This window comes from Eurosta solidaginis, chromosome 5 (assembly GCF_040869045.1).
Source record: "Eurosta solidaginis isolate ZX-2024a chromosome 5, ASM4086904v1, whole genome shotgun sequence".
NCBI classification, from domain to species: Eukaryota; Metazoa; Arthropoda; class Insecta; order Diptera; family Tephritidae; genus Eurosta; species Eurosta solidaginis.
Window position 1 is genome coordinate 253,939,346 of NC_090323.1, and position 19,550 is coordinate 253,958,895.

Here is a 19,550-nt window from a genome sequence, read left to right on the forward strand (position 1 = left end):
TGGGAACATAAGAAGACAGCCCGTGGCGATTCTGAGAGCAGTATTTTGGCAGGCCTGTAGTTTCTTCCAGTGGGTAGTTTTTAGGCTTGGCGACCATATGGGTGACGCGTAGCACGTAATCGGCTGGCTAATTGCTTTGTATGTGGTCATGAGCGTTTCTTTATCTTTTCCCCAGGTACTGCCAGCAAGGGATTTGAGGATTTTATTACGGCTCTGAATTCTCGGAACAATTGCGGTTGCGTGCGCACCAAAATGCAGATCCTGATCAAACGTCACACCCAAGATTTTGGGGTGTAGGACAGTCGGTAGCGTAGTGCCATCGACGTGGATGTTCAATATGGTCGACATTTGGGGCGTCCATGTGGTAAATAAGGTCGCGGAAGATTTAGTCGGTGACAATGCGAGGTTTCGCGAGGCGAAAAAACTGGAGAGATCAGGGAGATAGCCGTTTATTTTATTGCATAGCTCATCGATCTCTGGGCCTGGGCCTGTGGCCATTATTGTGCAGTCATCGGCGTAGGAAACGATTGTGACTCCTTCCGGTGGTAGCTTAGATATGTAGAAATTAAACAAAAGTGGGGATAGGACACCACCCTGTGGCACCCCTTGTTTAATTCTCCTTGGTTTTGATGTTTCGTTCCTGAATTGCACCGATGCCTGCCGACCACCCAGATAATTTGCGGTCCACCTTTTAAGACATGGGGGAAGGGTAGACCCTTCCAGGTCTTGCAGTAATGAGCCATGGTTGACCGTATCAAAGGCTTTTGATAGGTCTAGCGCTACGAGTACTGTTCTATGGTGGGGGTATTGATTCAATTTATCTGGGTGCTAATGACATTTAGCGCGGAGGTAGTGCTATAGAGTTTTCTGAAGCCATGCTGATGAGGGGCTAGCTGCAAATGTGCTTGGAAACAAGGGAGCAAAATGGCTTCAAGCGTCTTTGCCACTGGCGATAGGAGAGATATCGGACGATATGACTCACCTACGTTAGCTGGTTTCCCAGGCTTTAGTAGCGGGACCACCTTGGCCATTTTCCATTTCTCGGGTATGGCAAAGGTGGAGAGAGACAGGTTGAAGACATGCGCTAAATATTTGAAACCCTCTTTCCCTAGGTTTTTAAGCATCGGCATGGCTATGCCATCTGGGCCCACTGCTTTGGATGGTTTAGCGCGACCAATGGCGTCCTCAACCCCTCTAGCGGTGATGGTGATTGGTGACGCGCTGAATTTGTGTTTATGTACGTGTCTATTGGCTCTCCGTCTATCTTTGTCGACCGTAGGATGCATTATATATTGTCGGCAGAAAGCGCTCGCGCATTTTTCCGCATCCGACAGCACCTTATCGCCAAAGGCGATGGAAACTTTGTCTTTGTGCTTAGTCGGATTCGATAGGGACTTTACGGTGGACCAAAGTTTACCTACACCGGTAGAGAGGTTACAACCTCTTAGGTGCTCTTCCCATTTCGCCCGCTTGTGTTCATCCACAAGCAATCTGATGCATTGGTTTATATCCCTTATTTGGGGGTCGCCTGGATCAAGCTGTCTTATAAGGTCGCGTTCCCTCGCTAAGCTCGCGGCCTCCGCCGGGAAGTGGGGCCGGATTTCGGGAATTCTCCCGGCGGGAATGAAATGTGCCGAGGCGGATTCAATGACCTTACGGAAGGCACGCTCCCCTTGGCGGGCATCAGTCGGGATAGGGAGGGCAGCAAAGCTGCTGTCTGTTGCAGATTTATATTCTTCCCACTTTCCTTTTTTGAAGTTTATGAAAGTGCGTTTTTCGGTGACGATGAAGTCGGCGGTACGCTCGAACGAAATAAGTATGGGCAGGTGGTCGGATGCCAATGTTACCATCGGCTGCCAGTTGACGCAGTTTACGAGTTCTGCGCTCTCGATTGAGATATCTGGCGAGCTATGACAGCTTCCTACCATACGTGTGGGGGCGTCTCCGTTTATTGTGCAGAACGTCGTTTCTTCTATTTGATCCGCCAACATCTCACCCCTACTGTCCGCCCGCAAGTTTGAATGCCATAGGTCGTGATGGGCATTGAAATCGCCTAAGATAATGCGATTGTTGCCAGTGAGTAAGGCCTCGATTTTAGGGCGGTATCCACTGGGGCAACAGGTGACAGGAGGGATGTAGATGTTGATGATTTCTAGATTTGCATCGCCTGACCGGACAGATAGGCCTTGACGTTCTAAGACATTGTCCCTGCGGTCGATGCCAGGATCAAATATATTATACCCAGAGCAGGATGTTGTGCCGCTTCATGAAATCGACTATCTCCGTAATCTTCCCAGTTAGTCCATTACAGTTTAACTGCAGAATTCTGAAGTGCATGAGGGGTGACGCCGCCACTCTAGGGGTAAGTGACGGGTGACTACGCCTAGGTTGTGGAAGGCCAGGACGCAATTGCTGTTGTGGCCTTGGGACTGGGCGCCCTTCGGCAAGCATTGGGGTACCCGGATGATTTGGGTTTGCGACCTGGCAACATGGCGCGATGAAACCCGTCGAGGGGTTGCCGTCGCGGAGACCAGAACATCTAGGAAAGTGGCACCATCCAAGGCAGGAGCTGCATTGAGCGGATGTCGCAAACCTATATATTCTGTGCTGGCAGACGGTGCAAACGGAGGTAGGGACTAAGAGTCTGTTTCCCTGACCTGCACGATTGCTGCCAGAAAAGAGGGGGGGGGGGGGGGGGGGGGGGGGGAAGAAGACGGGGCAGGGGCTGATGCTCAGCATGGCTACCAGCTCTACTACGAAGGTAGTAGTTATGAGTGGTATCAGCTGTTTGAGTTGTTGGCGCCGTGGGGCGCGAGCAGCAGCGGGTACTTGTTGTGGCTTGCTGAGCAGCGAGGCTGCTGGAAGGTAGTGGAGGGGCGCTTAGGCGGAGACTACGGGACGCCCTTGGGCGTGAGCAGCAAGGAGCCACAAAAGATTTATAAAAGTTACGTGGACGTCGGGTTTTGGGATCAAGCCCAGAACAACCTGTCCGATGCAACCATCCCTTGCACGAGACACACTGAACAGAGTATGACCGTCCTAAAAAGATTCTTTTCTGGCAAATGCAGCAAAACCATTACTCAGGACCGGGGTCAGGAGACGGACCCGGATTGGGTTCGATACCTTCCCGGAGTAAGAGAATATGTAGCAGTCCTGCTGCAAGGAGCTGCTGGGAGGATGACAATTTGTGGGAGGGACGAAACAAATTAAATGGGGTCACACTGAAATGACAGTCCTTGGTCGGGAAAAATCCCGAGTCGCTCCGGTACATAGAACCGACTGCCTTGGGAAGCGACGATCCGTGATCGAAACTCACTTTTTAAATCGCAACAGTTTTGAAATGGTGGATCGGATTAATGGCGTATGCGAACTAGCGACAAATAGTACTCCTTAGATCCAAAATAGTTTGACAGTTTCATAGTTATCGCTTGTTTGAAAATGGTATCCAGTCACTGATCATAATACGTAATACTAGTCCAGCTCACGCTAAAGCACTGGATCGCGAACTACCGAATTGGTCGAAAATCGTCATTAATATAAGGTATCTAAAACAGTGATGCTCTTACCTTTCAATAATAAGCCGAGGAGCGCCGCTGACTCCCAAACTCATACGAAGAACAGAGAGATATTATTGACGTGGTGTTGAGAAATAGAAATAGTGAGATTTTTCGTAAAAATTTAGAACGGCGGTCGACTGCTAATACGCGTCCAAAAATATCGAGAGGGATGTCAAAAGACGCGTATTGACCTCGACAACAATAATCCGAATGCGGAAAATATAATTTTTATCTCTGTCCGGAGATATTTGCAGTTAAAGTTGGCAATTTTCATGTGGTTGTTGGAATGTTGTGTATTGAAAGAAATGTTGTGTACAAAAGAATTTTGCACGCATTTAATTTTGATATCACACCCTTGGTTATAAGCGCAACCGGAGGTCGCCAACGCAGAAAGGTGCTCTGCGCAAAAATACTATGGATCCCACCCTCGGCTTCGGAGGGATCCGGGGTCACTTTTCGGTTTTTCGTTAATATCTTTTGAACGAGTTAAATTTGTTGTCGAGGTCAATACGCGCTTTTGACACCTCTCTCGATATTTTTTGGCGCGTATTAGCAGTCGACCCCTGTTCTAGACTATTACCGGATTTTTTTCATGTAATGTGTGATCTCTAGAATCATGTACCCAGAATCATACCAACAAACCTAATTGATAATCTCCAAAATACGTTGCACATTTTTAATGAACAAATGAACGAACAGAGTATTTCATTGAATTTTCAGTGAACTAAGCCAGCTTTATGTAGTTAACCATCAAAAAGTAAGCAATATTCAAACTCACCAAATATGTTTTCAGTCGCCACATTTCGGACCTACCCATATATTGATCTTTAAATGTTATCTCAATTGAATCGAGCGCTACATCATTTGCACTCACGCGTCGCATAAAAACATAGGCAAATTTTTTTAAATTAAATTGTGTTGCAATGCCTGCTTCAATGCTGATTTCGTCACGTCGCATTGAATCATTGAATTTTGTTATTTGCAATAGCAAACGCGTGTTTTCATCTTCACGATCATAAACTTCAACCACATCGCCCAATTTTGTATCAGGATGCTCCTTTTGATTTATTAGTAAATCGGCATCTAAAATAAAACAAATAAAACAAACAATAGGGGTTGGTTGCTCGTGTTGTAATTTCAATTGGTTATGGTGCAACACGACTATTATGGCATGCAGGTACTTACCGCTGTACGACTTTTGATGTGTATTTAATTTGTAGTGTTTCATATTGCACCACAGTGTTTTTTAAAAATGATTGTAACGGTTTTTGTTGTTTTTATAGCTCTAAAGGCATTTTCTAAATTTTGTTTACCGCTGCAACAATTTTTAGTAAATCGCTACAAATTCAGAAATCATTGCAAAGCTGTCAAAAACAGTTGTTACTGATAAGACCACTGACGTATGGTATATATTTTAATGTTTTATAACATTACGATCACACTACCGGTCCCTTCGTCGAACGATTCTCTTACATGCCAACCTAATAAAACCGCACCGCGTTTCTTTAGCGCACGCAAACAACCGGCGTTTTTTGCCCGAACTCAAATAAGCATGCGTTGCGACAATGTAAAGCATGTGTGCAAACGTCAAATCTAAATGACACGCAGAACAAAAATTGGAAATCGAGTTAGGTTTTAAAGCAGCAAATTCAATTTGTATGTGCATGAGGCATTTTTGACAGAAAATGACTTGCGTGCTTTTATATTAGGTTGGCATGTTAAGGCTTGAACTCATTCCACAAATCACACGCAAGATTGCGCATTGCGCATGTAAACGAAAGATCAGCTGTTTTTTATGGGCTATTTTGGCGTCATTTTCCTATAGCTCTTGTTTTTTTTCTCTCTTTCTTACATTCGCTCAAGCATTCAAGTGTGACGTAGATGCGCAGAACGAAGCAATTGTAAACTCGTGAATGCGCAATCTTCTGTGTGTGATTTGTCGACAAAGACGTTTGTGTTCAAAGTCAGCTGTTGACGAAACGCAAATGCCAAAACGACACATAAGTAGAATGTGTTTGTGCCGTTAACCACAATTCATACAAAAAATATGGTCCAATTAACATTGCGATGTCCTAGGACCGGACCATATACTCCAGCTCCGCATTATATCAGAGTAATCCATGGAGTACCCACAGTCCAATAAACATCGTATAGTGATTACAATCGTTAAAAACGAGCAATGATCGGCTTACAATATGTTCGTGTAGAAACATGAGTTGGTCCATTGCTGCATTACAGTGGAGCATAATGGTAAGTACTCCAGTGGACCACATGATCCAACGATTTTTGCAGGGTAGTCGGTGTTTACACAAAAAAGAACTTGTCGATAAGGTCCACCTTGGTTGGGAGGTGGAAATGAAAGTTAAAGAAGCTTCCAGAAAAAGATTTGGTATTCTGGATACATGCTGAATACACTCCCAACTCATTGCGAGCATATTTTAATAGCAATAACGGACCATTATATATATGTTTTGGCTATATAATAGTCGTGTTTTTTAACAAGCGTCTATCCGTTTACGCTTAAACTTTATATGGACTGCTAAGCGACAAACTTTAAATACACCTCCGAAATTGCTGCGCATGAGGAGCTTGGGGTGGCCACAGCCTCGTCTGTGGTAATTCTATACAACAGCATGACACTGCTAATACGTGTCCAAAAATATCGAGAGAGGTATCAAACGACGAGTCTTGACATCAGTATTATTAATCCGAAGGCGGAAAATACCGGAAAAAGACCTGCGGGCTACCGCCACGGTGATGCACAATTTTTTTGGTGGGTACAAACACAACAACAACCACATGAAAATCGCCAACTTCAACTGCAAATATCTCCGGACAGAGATAAGATTTTTCTTATAAAAAATAACCCTAGGCTACGCCATGCCAAGTCCGGGGGTGTGGTATAACCGTGGCTACCGCCACGGTGATGCACAATTTTTTTGGTGGGTACAAACACAACAACAACCACATGAAAATCGCCAACTTCAACTGCAAATGTCTCCGGACAGAGATAAAATTTTTCTTTTCCGCCTTCGGATTATTGTTTTGGAGATTAATACGCGTCTTTTGACACCTCTCGATATTTTTGGTAGCGTATTAGTAATCGACCCCTCAACGGGACTATTACCAAAGTAGGTATATTAAAGGCCGCGTTACCAACCTAAAAAGAAGTAATTAACAAATTATCTGGCTCACAAATTGAACAAGACTTCTATCTGGATTTATCTGGCTCAAATCGTTGTTGTTGCATTTACATGCAAAATTATTTATCTAGCTCAGGATTTTGCCACCGGATGATAGCTGGCTTGTAGATTAGGGCATGGTTCAATTATGTACAGGTTGGCTCATCTCATCAGCTGATTTTATTTATGTCATTGCAAGGTCGAAGGGATTGTCAAAAGGAGATGGCAAACTCAAAATGAAACCAACACATTGGCATCATTTTACTTACACATACAAAAACTGCTAAGTTTTACGTTTCCATTCCATACCATTCGCACCAACACCAATACACAGATTTTGACAATTTGAACAGATATATTTTGTTGCGAATAGGGTATAACTTTTCTAGTGTTGTAAAGAAGTTGAAACAACAGCAATGTTGAGAACTGTCAAATCTTCGGGTGTCATACGTGTCGTTCTTGACGTATTCGTGTTCACTTTGTTTTTCTGTGGCAAAAAAGGTAACTTGGTTTAATTTATTAAAATAAGTTATATGTAAAAGAATACTATATTCGTTATATTGATAAGCATAATATAAAGTAAGCTCTTACATAAAAATTAGCTAGAGAAAGTGATTAGAATGATATTAAACTTCCGTTTTTAAGTGATTGAATTTGTACTCGTTGGTGTTGAAACTCCTCTGGCTTATCTTTGTTCTAAATGTACGTTATCTTTCTTTTCATAAAAGCAAAACCAAAACAATCTGAATAAGATGGCTCCACCACAAAGGATGCGTATCGCCAATGAAAAGGCCAGCAAATACGTGACCATGCGTGGCAATGTTCCAAAATCATCGGTGAGTATAAAACAGGGTTTTGGGGAATGATTCACATATTTTGATACTTTTTGGGTATAATGTGAAAGATAAACTTAAGTTCTTGTTATAAACATGCAATTAAATGCAAATGCATTTCTAAAAACGAATGCTATAAAAAACAGGTGAAAGTGCCACGCCGTCGTTATTTTTATTTTCTTTGCTTATAGTCGGATTGCTTTGTATATATATATATACATTGATGGCAGGGCCGTGGAGAGAGGGATGATTTTGGGGGCCCGGCAAGGCAAAGCAGTATTGACAGTACTCTTAACTAGGATTTCATAGATACATACATATTTTGTTGCTACAAAAAATTGTTTTAAAATTGAAAATCACTAAACTAAAATCATAAGCATCCTATCAAATACTATGGGGCATAGTCATAGTCGAAATAAAATGTGATTTTAAGTTAGATAAACTTTAAATATTTTGCACCCTTACAGTCAGTGTGGCTGAAGGGGAGCGTTCTTTTAGTCTATTGTCTCGCGTGAAAAATTGTTTACGTTCTACTATGAGCCAAAATCGCTTGACAAGCCTTGGAACATTGGCGTTGCAGTCCAGCCTTGCTCCCAGCATTAGTTTTGAATCGGGAATTTCCATAGTCGCAAAAAAGAACGGAAGGTTTTCCTTGGCTTATTCAAGCTCTTAAAATGTACATATTTAGAAAAAGTTAATGTAAGCAAATCAAACAATGAAATCTAATAATCTATGTTATGTTATTTTTTTACTGGATTGAGTTTATTTTTTAGGGGGCCCGTAAATGTGAACTGTCTCAGGGCCCGGCTCGGCTCTCTGCGGCCGTGATTGTGGGCTTAAATAAAGTAGCATAAAGTATACACATACAATTACTTTATACCTAAATGTATTTGTAAATAATAATAGCCGAGACACAATGAAGTTTTTCATATATGTAGATTAGGGTGGCCACAATAAATCAATTTTAGATTTTCCGCTGGGGCACCCCCATAAAATATGCCAATAGATTAGAAAATGATACATACAAAGTTTCAGGCTAATCCGATAATGTTAACACATGCCTCATTGAGGTCAAAGTTAGGAAAAACAGCGATTTTTCAGAAAACATTTTTTGTGTTTCGTAAGTAAAAGTGAAACCATTTATGCCAGGAACTTACTCATGGTATACGTATGTTTTTCCTAACTTTGACTTCAATGAGGCACATGTTAACATTGGCCTGAAACTTTGCAATAATCATTTTCTGATATATTAGCATATTTTAGGAGGGTGCCCTGAAAGATAGAGCAAAAATTAAAATTCAGCATATACTTTGTAACCACCCTAATGTGGATGCGTTCTACGCAATCTTATACATTCCAGTAACATCGCCACAATAAACCAATATGCTGCGTTTGTAAATATAAAGGAAATTCAGCCTTGGCAATTGAAGTTTATTTCGCCTTGCCAACTCACATACAAAATTTCGCGAAGCACTCATAAACATTCTCCTTATACAACAAAAATACTTGCTAACATATTTTGCGTTGTATTCATTTGTTATATTGCAGTTTTTAATTGCGAAAAATGTTAGAAAAGTTACCAAAGAGTGGGAAAAATTATTTCACTTCAAAACTGTGCCAGCACACTTAGCCAAAGCAAATGTCACATTCTTCTTTTGCTTTGATTGCTAAAAAAGTTGCAAGTTGGCTACTTTTTCGGGGGCTTTAACCTCGTTGTTGTTATTGTTGTAGCAATTAATTGCCCCATTCAATAGGCGCCGATCACAAATTGTCATCAATTTCCGCTAACGGGAGTCCAAGGAAACGAGGTATGGCCTCATTAATCAGATGTCTGTTGGGATGCCCAGGAGAGATATCGGACGATATGACTCACCTATGTTAGCTGGTTTCCCAGGCTTTAGTAGCGGGACCACCTTGGCCATTTTCCATTTCTCGGGTATGACAAAGGTGGAAAGAGACAGGTTGAAGACATGCGCTAAATATTTGAAACCCTCTTTCCCTAGGTTTTTAAGCATCGGCATGGCTATGCCGTCTGTGCCCACTGCTTTGGATGGTTTAGCGCGACCAATGGCGTCCTCAACCTCTCTAGCGGTGATGGTGACTGGTGACGCGCTGAATTTGTGTTTATGTGCGTGTCTATTGGCTCTCCGTCTATCTTTGTCAACCGTAGGATGCATTATATATTGTCGGCAGAAAGCGCTCGCGCATTTTTTTCGCATCCGACAGCACCTTATCGCCAAAGGCGATGGAAACTTTGTTGTTGTTGTTGTTGTTGTAGCAATGCTCGCCCCACCTAATAGCCGCGACCGATCACAGATTGTCATCAATATCCTCTAACGGGAGTCCAAGGAAACTTGCCGTTTCAACAGGGGTGGACCATAAGGAAAGGGGTGTTAGAGGCGTTGGTTCCACATTACAATTAAAGAGATGGTTGGTGTCATGTGGGGACACATTGCAAGCAGGGCATACATTTTGTATGTCGGGGTTGATTCTGGATAGGTAAGAGTTTAACCTGTTACAGTATCCAGAACGAAGTTGAGCAAGAGTGACACGCGTTTCCCTGGGGAGTATGCGTTCCTCTTCTGCGAGTTCTGGATATTTTTCTTCAAGTACTGGATTCACCGGGCAATTCCCGACATAAAGGTCCGACGCCTGTCTATGGAGTTCACCAAGGACCTGCTTGTGTTTTACCGCTTCATACGGCTGGGTTCTCAGGTGCCGTATTTCCTCAAAATGCTTACGGAGATGACTCCTTAGGCCCCTAGGCGGTGCTGGTTCGTCAATCAGATGTCTGTTGGGATGCCCAGGTTTCTGGGTATTCAACAGAAACTGTTTGGTCAGCATCTCATTTCTCTCCCTGATGGGGAGTATTCTCGCCTCATTATGCAGATGGTGTTCTGGGGACATAAGAAGACAGCCCGTGGCGATTCTGAGAGCAGTATTTTGGCAGGCCTGTAGTTTCTTCCAGTGGGTGGTTTTTAGGCTTGGCGACCATATGGGTGACGCGTAGCACGTAATCGGCTGGCTAATTGCTTTGTATGTGGTCAAGAGCGTTTCTTTATCTTTTCCCCAGGTACTGCCAGCAAGGGATTTGAGGATTTTATTACGGCTCTGAATTCTTGGAACAATTGCGGTTGCGTGCGCACCAAAATGTAGATCCTGATCAAACGTCACACCCAAGATTTTGGGGTGTAGGACAGTCGGTAGCGTAGTGCCATCGACGTGGATGTTCAATATGGTCGACATTTGGGGCGTCCATGTTGTAAATAAGGTCGCGGAAGATTTAGTCGGTGACAATGTCAGGTTTCGCGAGGCGAAAAAACTGGAGAGATCAGGGAGATAGCCGTTTATTTTATTGCATAGCTCATCGATCTTTGGGCCTGGGCCTGTGGCCATTATTGTGCAGTCATCGGCGTAGGAAACGATTGTGACTCCTTCCGGTGGTGAAGGTAGCTTAGATATGTAGAAATTAAACAAAAGCGGGGATAGGACACCACCCTGTGGCACCCCTTGTTTAATTCTCCTTTGTTTTGATGTTTCGTTTCTGAATTGCACCGATGCCTGCCGACCACCCAGATAATTTGCGGTCCACCTTTTAAGACATGGGGGAAGGGTGGACCCTTCCAGGTCTTGCAGTAACGAGCCATGGTTGACCGTATCAAAAGCTTTTGATAGGTCTAACGCTACGAGTACTGTTCTATGGTGGGGATATTGATTCAAACCGCAATTTATCTGGGTGCTAATGACATTTAGCGCGGAGGTAGTGCTATGGAGTTTTCTGAAGCCATGCTGATGAGGGGCTAGCTGCAAATGTGCTTGGAAATAAGGGAGCAAAATGGCTTCAAGCGTCTTTGCCACTGGCGATAGGAGAGATATCGGACGATATGACTCACCTACGTTAGCTGGTTTCCCAGGCTTTAGTAGCGGGACCACCTTGGCCATTTTCCATTTCTCGGGTATGACAAAGGTCGAAAGAGACAGGTTGAAGACATGTGCCAAATATTTGAAACCCTCTTTCCCTAGGTTTTTAAGCATCGGCATGGCTATGCCGTCTGGGCCCACTGCTTTGGATGGTTTAGCGCGACCAATGGCGTCCTCAACCTCTCTAGCGGTGATGGTAATTGGTGACGCGCTGAGTTTGTGTTTATGTGCGTGTCTATTGGCTCTCCGTCTATCTTTGTCGACCGTAGGATGCATTATATATTGTCGGCAGAAAGCGCTCGCGCATTTTTTCGCATCCGACAGCACCTTATCGCCAAAGGCGATGGAAACTTTGTCTTTGTGCTTAGTCGGATTCGATAGGGACTTTACGGTGGACCAAAGTTTACCTACACCGGTAGAGAGGTTACAACCTCTTAGGTGCTCTTCCCATTTCGCCCGCTTGTGTTCGTCCACAAGCAATCTGATGCGTTGGTTTATATCCCTTATTTGGGGGTCGCCTGGATCGAGCTGTCTTATAAGGTCGCGTTCCCTCGCTAAGCTCGCGGCCTCCGCCGGGAAGTGGGGCCGGATTTCGGGAATTCTCCCGGCGGGAATGAAATGTGCCGAAGCGGATTCAATGACCTTACGGAAGGCACGCTCCCCTTGGCGGGCATCAGTCGGGATAGGGAGGGCAGCAAAGCTGCTGTCTGTTGCAGATTTATATTCTTCCCACTTTCCTTTTTTGAAGTTTATGAAAGTGCGTTTTTCGGTGACGATGAAGTCGGCGGTACGCTCGAACGAAATAAGTATGGGCAGGTGGTCGGATGCCAATGTTACCATCGGCTGCCAGTTGACGCAGTTTACGAGTTCTGCGCTCACGATTGAGATATCTGGCGAGCTATGACAGCTTCCTACCATACGTGTGGGGGCGTCTCCGTTTATTGTGCAGAACGTCGTTTCGTCTATTTGATCCGCCAACATCTCACCCCTACTGTCCGCCCGCAAGTTTGAATGCCATAGGTCGTGATGGGCATTGAAATCGCCTAAGATAATGCGATTGTTGCCAGTGAGTAAGGCCTCGATATTAGGGCGGCATCCACTGGGGCAACAGGTGACAGGAGGGATGTAGATGTTGATGATTTCTAGGTTTGCATCGCCTGACCGGACAGATAGGCCTTGACGTTCTAAGACATTGTCACTGCGGTCGATGCCAGGATCAAATATATAATATTGCACAGAGTGGTGTATGATAAACGCGAGACCGCCTCCATTTCCGCTCTCGCGGTCTTTCCTGTGGACATTATAACCGGAGCAGGTCTGCAATGCAGATCTTGCTGTGAGTTTAGTCTCTTGAATCGCAGCAATGCGGATGTTGTGCCGCTTCATGAAATCGACTATCTCCGTAATCTTCCCAGTTAGTCCATTACAGTTGAACTGCAGAATTCTGAAGTGCATGGGGGGTGACGCCGCCACTCTAGGGGTAAGTGAGGGGTGACTACGCCTAGGTTGTGGAAGGCCAGGACGCAATTGCTGTTGTGGCCTTGGGACTGGGCGCCCTTGGGCAAGCATTGGGGTACCCTGATGATTTGGGTTTGCGACCTGGCAACATGGCGCGATGAAACCCGTCGGGGGGTTGCCGTCGCGGAGACCAGAACATCTAGGAAAGTGGCACCACCCAAGGCAGGAGCTGCATTGAGCGGATGTCGCAAACCTATATATTCTGTGCTGGCAGACGGTGCAAACGGAGGCAGGGACTAAGAGTCTGTTTCCCTGACCTGCACGATTGCTGCCAGAAAAGAGGGGGGGAGAAGAAGACGGGGGCAGGGGCTGATGCTCAGCATTGCAACCAGCTCTACTACGAAGGTAGTAGTTATGAGTGGTATCAGCTGTTTGAGTTGTTGGCGCCGTGGGGCGCGAGCAGCAGCGGGTACTTGTTGTGGCTTGCTGAGCAGCGAAGCTGCTGGAAGGTAGTGGGGATACGCTTAGGCGTAGACTACGGGACGCCCTTGGGCGTGAGCAGCAAGGAGCCACAAAAGATTTATAAAAGTTACGTGGACGTCGGGTTTTGGGATCAAGCCCAGAACAACCTGTCCGATGCAACCATCCCTTGCACGAGACACACTGAACAGAGTATGACCGTCCTAAAAAGATTCTTTTCTGGCAAATGCAGCAAAACCATTTCTCATGACCGGGGTCAGGAGACGGACCCGGATTGGGTTCGATACCTTCCCGGAGTAAGAGAATATGTAGCAGTCCTGCTGCAAGGAGCTGCTGGGAGGATGACAATTTGTGGGAGGGACGAAACAAATTAAATGGGGTCACACTGAAATGACAGTCCTTGGTCGGGAAAAATCCCGAGTCGCTCCGGTACATAGAACCGACTGCCTTGGGAAGCGATGGAAACTTTGTCTTTGTGCTTAGTCGGATTCGATAGGGACTTTACGGTGGATCAAAGTTTACCTACACCGGTAGAGAGGTTACAACCTCTTAGGTGCTCTTCCCATTTCGCCCGCTTGTGTTCGTCCACAAGCAATCTGATGCGTTGGTTTATATCCCTTATTTGGGGGTCGCCTGGATCAAGGTCGCGTTCCCTCGCTAAGCTCGCGGCCTCCGCCGGGAAGTGGGGCCTGGTTTCGGGAATTCTCCCGGCGGGAATGAAATGTGCCGAGGCGGATTCAATGACCTTACGGAAGGCACGCTCCCCTTGGCGGGCATCAGTCGGGATAGGGAGGGCAGCAAAGCTGCTGTCTGTTGCAGATTTATATTCTTCCCACTTTCCTTTTTTGAAGTTTATGAAAGTGCGTTTTTCGGTGACGATGAAGTCGGCGGTACGCTCGAACGAAATAAGTATGGGTAGGTGGTCGGATGCCAATGTTACCATCGGCTGCCAGTTGACGCAGTTTACGAGTTCTGCGCTCACGATTGAGATATCTGGCGAGCTATGACAGCTTCCTACCATACGTGTGGGGGCGTCTCCGTTTATTGTGCAGAACGTCGTTTCTTCTATTTGATCCGCCAACATCTCACCCCTACTGTCCGCCCGCAAGTTTGAATGCCATAGGTCGTGATGGGCATTGAAATCGCCTAAGATAATGCGATTGTTGCCAGTGAGTAAGGCCTCGATATTAGCACTGGTGCAACAGGTGACAGGAGGGATGTAGATGTTGATGATTTCTAGATTTGCATCGCCTGACCGAACAGATAGGCCTTGACGTTCTAAGACATTGTCCCTGCGGTCGATGCCAGGATCAAATATATAATATTGCACAGAGTGGTGTATAATAAACGCAAGGCCGCCTCCATTTCCGCTCTCGCGGTCTTTCCTGTGGACATTATACCCAGAGCAGGTCTGCAATGCAGATCTTGCTGTGAGTTTAGTCTCTTGAATCGCAGCAATGCGGATGTTGTGCCGCTTCATGAAATCGACTATCTCCGTAATCTTACCAGTTAGTCCATTACAGTTTAACTGCAGAATTCTGAAGTGCATGAGGGGTGACGCCGCCACTCTAGGGGTAAGTGACGGGTGACTACGCCTAGGTTGTGGAAGGCCAGGACGCAATTGCTGGTGTGGCCTTGGGACTGGGCGCCCTTGGGCAAGCATTGGGGTACCCGGATGATTTGGGTTTGCGACCTGGCAACATGGCGCGATGAAACCCGTCGAGGGGTTGCCGTCGCGGAGACCAGAACATCTAGGAAAGTGGCACCACCCAAGGCAGGAGCAGCATTGAGCGGATGTCGCAAACTTATATATTCTGTGCTGGCAGACGGTGCAAACGGAGGTAGGGATTAAGAGTCTGTTTCCCTGACCTGCATGATTGCTGTCAGAAAAGAGGGGGGAAGAGGAAGAAGACGGGGGCAGGGGCTGATGCTCAGCATTGCTACCAGCTCTTCTACGAAGGTAGTAGTTATGAGTGGTTACAGCTGTTTGAGTTGTTGGCGCCGTGGGGCGCGAGCAGCAGCGGGTACTTGTTGTGGCTTGCTGAGCAGCGAGGCTGCTGGAAGGTAGTGGGGGGGGAGGGGGCGCTTAGGCGTAGACTACGGGACGCCCTTGGGCGTGAGCAGCAAGGAGCCACAAAAGATTTATAAAAGTTACGTGGACGTCGGGTTTTGGGATCAAGCCCAGAACAACCTGTCCGATGCAACCATCCCTTGCACGAGACACACTGAACAGAGTATGACCGTCCTAAAAAGATTCTTTTCTGGCAAATGCAGCAAAACCATTTCTCAGGACCGGGGTCAGGAGACGGACCCGGATTGGGTTCGATACCTTCCCGGAGTAAGAGAATATGTAGCAGTCCTGCTGCAAGGAGCTGCTGGGAGGATGACAATTTGTGGGAGGGACGAAACAAATTAAATGAGGTCACACTGAAATGACAGTCCTTGGTCGGGAAAAATCCCGAGTCGCTCCGGTACATAGAACCGACTGCCTTGGGAAGCGGTGGTTCCCGTATCAATGCACACTGTGTCAACTCGGTCGGTTAACATTGAACAGGAAAGTATTTCGTATATTGCTAGAGGCTCTCCAAGATAGAATGCAACACAGACTCTAGCAAACAAATTGCGTTAAATATAAATTTGAATTATTTTTAATAATTTTTATTTGTAATTTGACTCAGAGCAATTTAGTGCTGGGTTAAATATTCAGAAAAATTTTGTATAATTAAAAAAAAAAATGCTTTGATCATGCCTTTAAAATAACGAATGTATGTATATGACTTGTTATACTTGAGAGATTTTAATAATACGTTTGAATTTATTTTAAAGTTAATTCAAAATTAGTACATATTAAAATTTTTTTTTTTTTCAGAAATCTAAAGATAACCAGTATCCTGTTGGACCATGGCTGCTAGCACTGTTCATTTTCGTGGTTTGCGGCTCTGCGATTTTCCAAATAATTCAATCAATTCGAGCAGCGTAAAACTAAAATTCAGCTAAACTAGTTTTTTAATCTTAATAAATTAATTGAATATTCTTCCAGAAACCAATCATATAATGACCATGATTAAAAACAATAAAACAAAAACAAATTAACTGATTGCTAAGTAATCAGCATTATTTTTCAAATGTGTATTAAACTTGCTTAAATAATATACAATATTTTTTATAATAGTTCATATATACATATGTACATAAATATAATTAATGCCTCAGTGCAATTCTGTTAAAAACGTACATAACTCCCATAAATAATAATGTTGCAACAATGAACTAAAACACGAAAACTTGCTTAGTTCCGTTGAGCAGAAGTTTTATTTGCTACAGCATTCCTTTATGGTGATTTCGATGATTGGTTTTAAGTTTCTTGCACCTAAATTTTTATACATTAAAAGTCAGTTAATTGAGTTACGCAATTTTATATAAATACATATATGTAATAAAATATTTAAAATTTTATTATTATTAAAACAAACCTTAAAGTTGTTGTTAATTAAAGAAATTCCACTCATGCATAGAATATACGTGAGATATAGGAGTCAGGTTCGGGGATGTTGCATAGTAAATTTGAATAAAGTCGATTTGGGAAAATTTATTAAGCTACAACACGGCTTCACCGGTGCTTTTTCCTCATGTTGTTGTTGTAGCGATAAGGTTGCTCCCCGAAGGCTTTGGGGAGTGTTATCGATGTGATGGTCCTTTGCCGGATACAAATCCGGTACGCTCCGGTACCATAGCACCATTAAGGTGCTAGCCCGATCATCTCGTGAACGATTTATGTGGCCACATTAAACCTTCAGGCCATTCCCTCCCTCCCTACCCCCAAGTTCCATGAGGAGCTTGGGTCGCCAGAGCCTCGTCTGTTAGTGAAACAGGATTCGCCGCGGATAGGTGAGGTTGACAATTGGGTTTGGAGAAGCTATATATTGCGCTGGCAACCTGAAAGGTTGCGCTACACAGCCCCTTGAATCTGGTATTTTAGTCGCCTCTTACGACAGGCATACCTACCGCGGGTATATTCTGATCCCCTGGTAACGTTTTACAAGACGGTGCACCACCCAATTTTTACCAAAACTGATCAAAGGTGGTATCAAAAGACGCGTCTCGATCTGGCAAAAAACAACAACCACATGAAAGATGTTCTGTGCAAAAAAACCATGGATCGGGCCCTATATTTTTCCTCATCATCGACATCAGTGAATCGCGCGAAAATTGAAGGTGTAAATCACTACATATCACAGCGATACACGAAACTAACCGAACTGTCAGATCGGTGCTAGAGAGGTCTCACAATGCAGTAAAATCTAGGTGACCCCAATTCTATAGTAGATGACAGGACCTTGCAAAGCAAATATATCATCCGAGGTTCAAAGCGGTGAACCAGAGTGGAAATTGCTTCCACCAAAGCTCGCCAGCTATTAATAATAATAATAAAGGAGTCAAATACGGAGATCAGACGGGGTTCGATTCAATTGGTTTTGTATGTATGTATGTATTTATTTGAAAATTTGTTCCCAGCACAACAATTTTGACAAATTATTTAACAGTGCTAGTCATGAATAGCATGAGCTATAAAAAATTGAACATTTATAATAATAATAAATTAGATTAATCAAATTAAATTAAATATAACGGATAATAGTGAAATATTTATGTATGCAAATGTAAATCTTAAAACTAAATAAAAGTAATTAATAAATATTAAAAGACAGCAGTAGTGATGATAACATTTGGCTGGTTATAGATCAAATAGTATTTAACAAATGAAGAAAGAAGACACAGAGAGAGGAAAAGGACTTAGAAATGAACATTTAACAACATCAATTTGAGATCCAGTTTAAGAGTCGTTAAAAAATGATGTTAGCTCTTCTTTAAAGTGCAGAGCATTACTTAAGAGTCGAAGACTTGTAGGTAGGGAGTTCCAAAGACGTATTGCAGTAACAAAGAATTGGCGCTCAGAGGTTAACGTGTGGTATCTAATGTGCTTAAGAAGAAGCACCGATCTTGATGATTGCAGAAAAATAAGCTTACGATATAGATAGTCAGGTTCCTTCGTGTGTATCAACTTATGGAGGAAGGACAGTGTTTCGACTTTTAAAAGATTTTCGAAAGAAATGGTTAGCAACCTTTCAGCATGTTGTGATACGTGGTCAAGTCTTTTCAATCCATAAACATATCTAGCAATGTTGTTGTAAACAACATTTAGTTTGTTCTTGCACAGATAGTCACAGTTTGAGTAAATCACACAACCATGGAGTAGCGTAGGTATTAAGTACGCTTTAGCGAGAAGTAGTCTTATGTGCAAAGGCGCGAAATACTGTGTTAACTATAGTGTACGAAGCATTCCATACACTTTTCCATCCGTTCTAAAAATATGATCTTTCCATGTCAATGTTTTGTTAAAAATTACACTTAAGTTTTTCGCCGTATCTACGTATTCTATAACGGAATTGTCGAAGACTACATTCTCTAAATCATTAGTGGGAAAGGACCTTCTATGAATAACAATACATTTTGACTTATTCGGGTTTATACATAAGCCATTCATAGCAGCCCATGAAAATATTTGATTCAAATCGTGGTTTAAGTTACTTATGCACAAGCTAGTTTGATCACGAGGACAACACGTAAACAACTGTACATCACACTGGACCACGAATTTCAACTTTTTTTCTTTACCAGAAACGCCGTTATGAAATTTGTATGTAAAATCACCCCCTGATTTCGAAAATTGAGTTCATTTTTGATTCTATATGGTACCGTTTTGGAGATATTTGCAATTTACCGTTATTCGAAAAAACCAAAAAGATGGCTCCATTTAATTACGTATATCTCACGAACGGGTTAAGCAATTGCAGAATCGGAAAGACGATAAAATTTGCTATAAATGCACCATTCATTGTTTTTTGCTCAACCATATAGTTTTCGAGATATTAGCTCATCATTTCAGATTTTTGTATTTTTTTATGAAAAAATATGAAAAAAATTACTTTTTGCGAGGGCAGCATTCCAAAACCACAACTTTTTTTCCAAATATTTTTAATTTACGTAAAGCTCTGTTTAATTAGAAAAAAGATAAGCTATCATCGAAGAAAATCGATGCAAACCTACGTAAGTTATAA

General features: G+C 43.6%; 2 protein-coding genes across 9 annotated transcripts in view; one reads left to right on the top strand and one right to left on the bottom strand.

Annotated features, from left to right (window-relative positions):
- Iml1 (GATOR complex protein Iml1) overlaps window positions 1–4,926 on the bottom strand; it is a 100,532-nt gene extending 95,606 nt beyond the window's left edge. For all 7 annotated transcript variants that reach the window (XM_067789850.1, XM_067789848.1, XM_067789849.1 and 4 more), the window contains exons 1-2: window positions 4,743–4,926; window positions 4,336–4,640 (exon numbers count right to left, since the gene is read on the bottom strand). In XM_067789850.1, coding sequence (XP_067645951.1) covers window positions 4,336–4,640; window positions 4,743–4,785 — 348 coding nt within the window. In that variant the 5' untranslated portion in view covers window positions 4,786–4,926. The remainder of the gene's footprint in view (window positions 1–4,335; window positions 4,641–4,742) is intronic.
- Window positions 4,927–7,124: 2,198 nt separating this feature from the next.
- Window positions 7,125–16,903, top strand: LOC137251615 (stress-associated endoplasmic reticulum protein 2). Of its 2 annotated transcripts, none has more exons than XM_067786304.1 (3): window positions 7,125–7,240; window positions 7,468–7,575; window positions 16,301–16,903. In XM_067786304.1, exons 2-3 carry the CDS (start codon window positions 7,492–7,494, stop codon window positions 16,409–16,411), a joined length of 195 nt encoding a protein of 64 aa, XP_067642405.1. In that variant the 5' UTR covers window positions 7,125–7,240; window positions 7,468–7,491; the 3' UTR covers window positions 16,412–16,903. The 2 variants fall into 2 exon arrangements, with proteins under 2 accessions (XP_067642405.1, XP_067642406.1); XM_067786305.1 differs by having other exon boundaries at window positions 7,234–7,318.
- The last annotated feature ends 2,647 nt before the right edge of the window (window positions 16,904–19,550 follow it).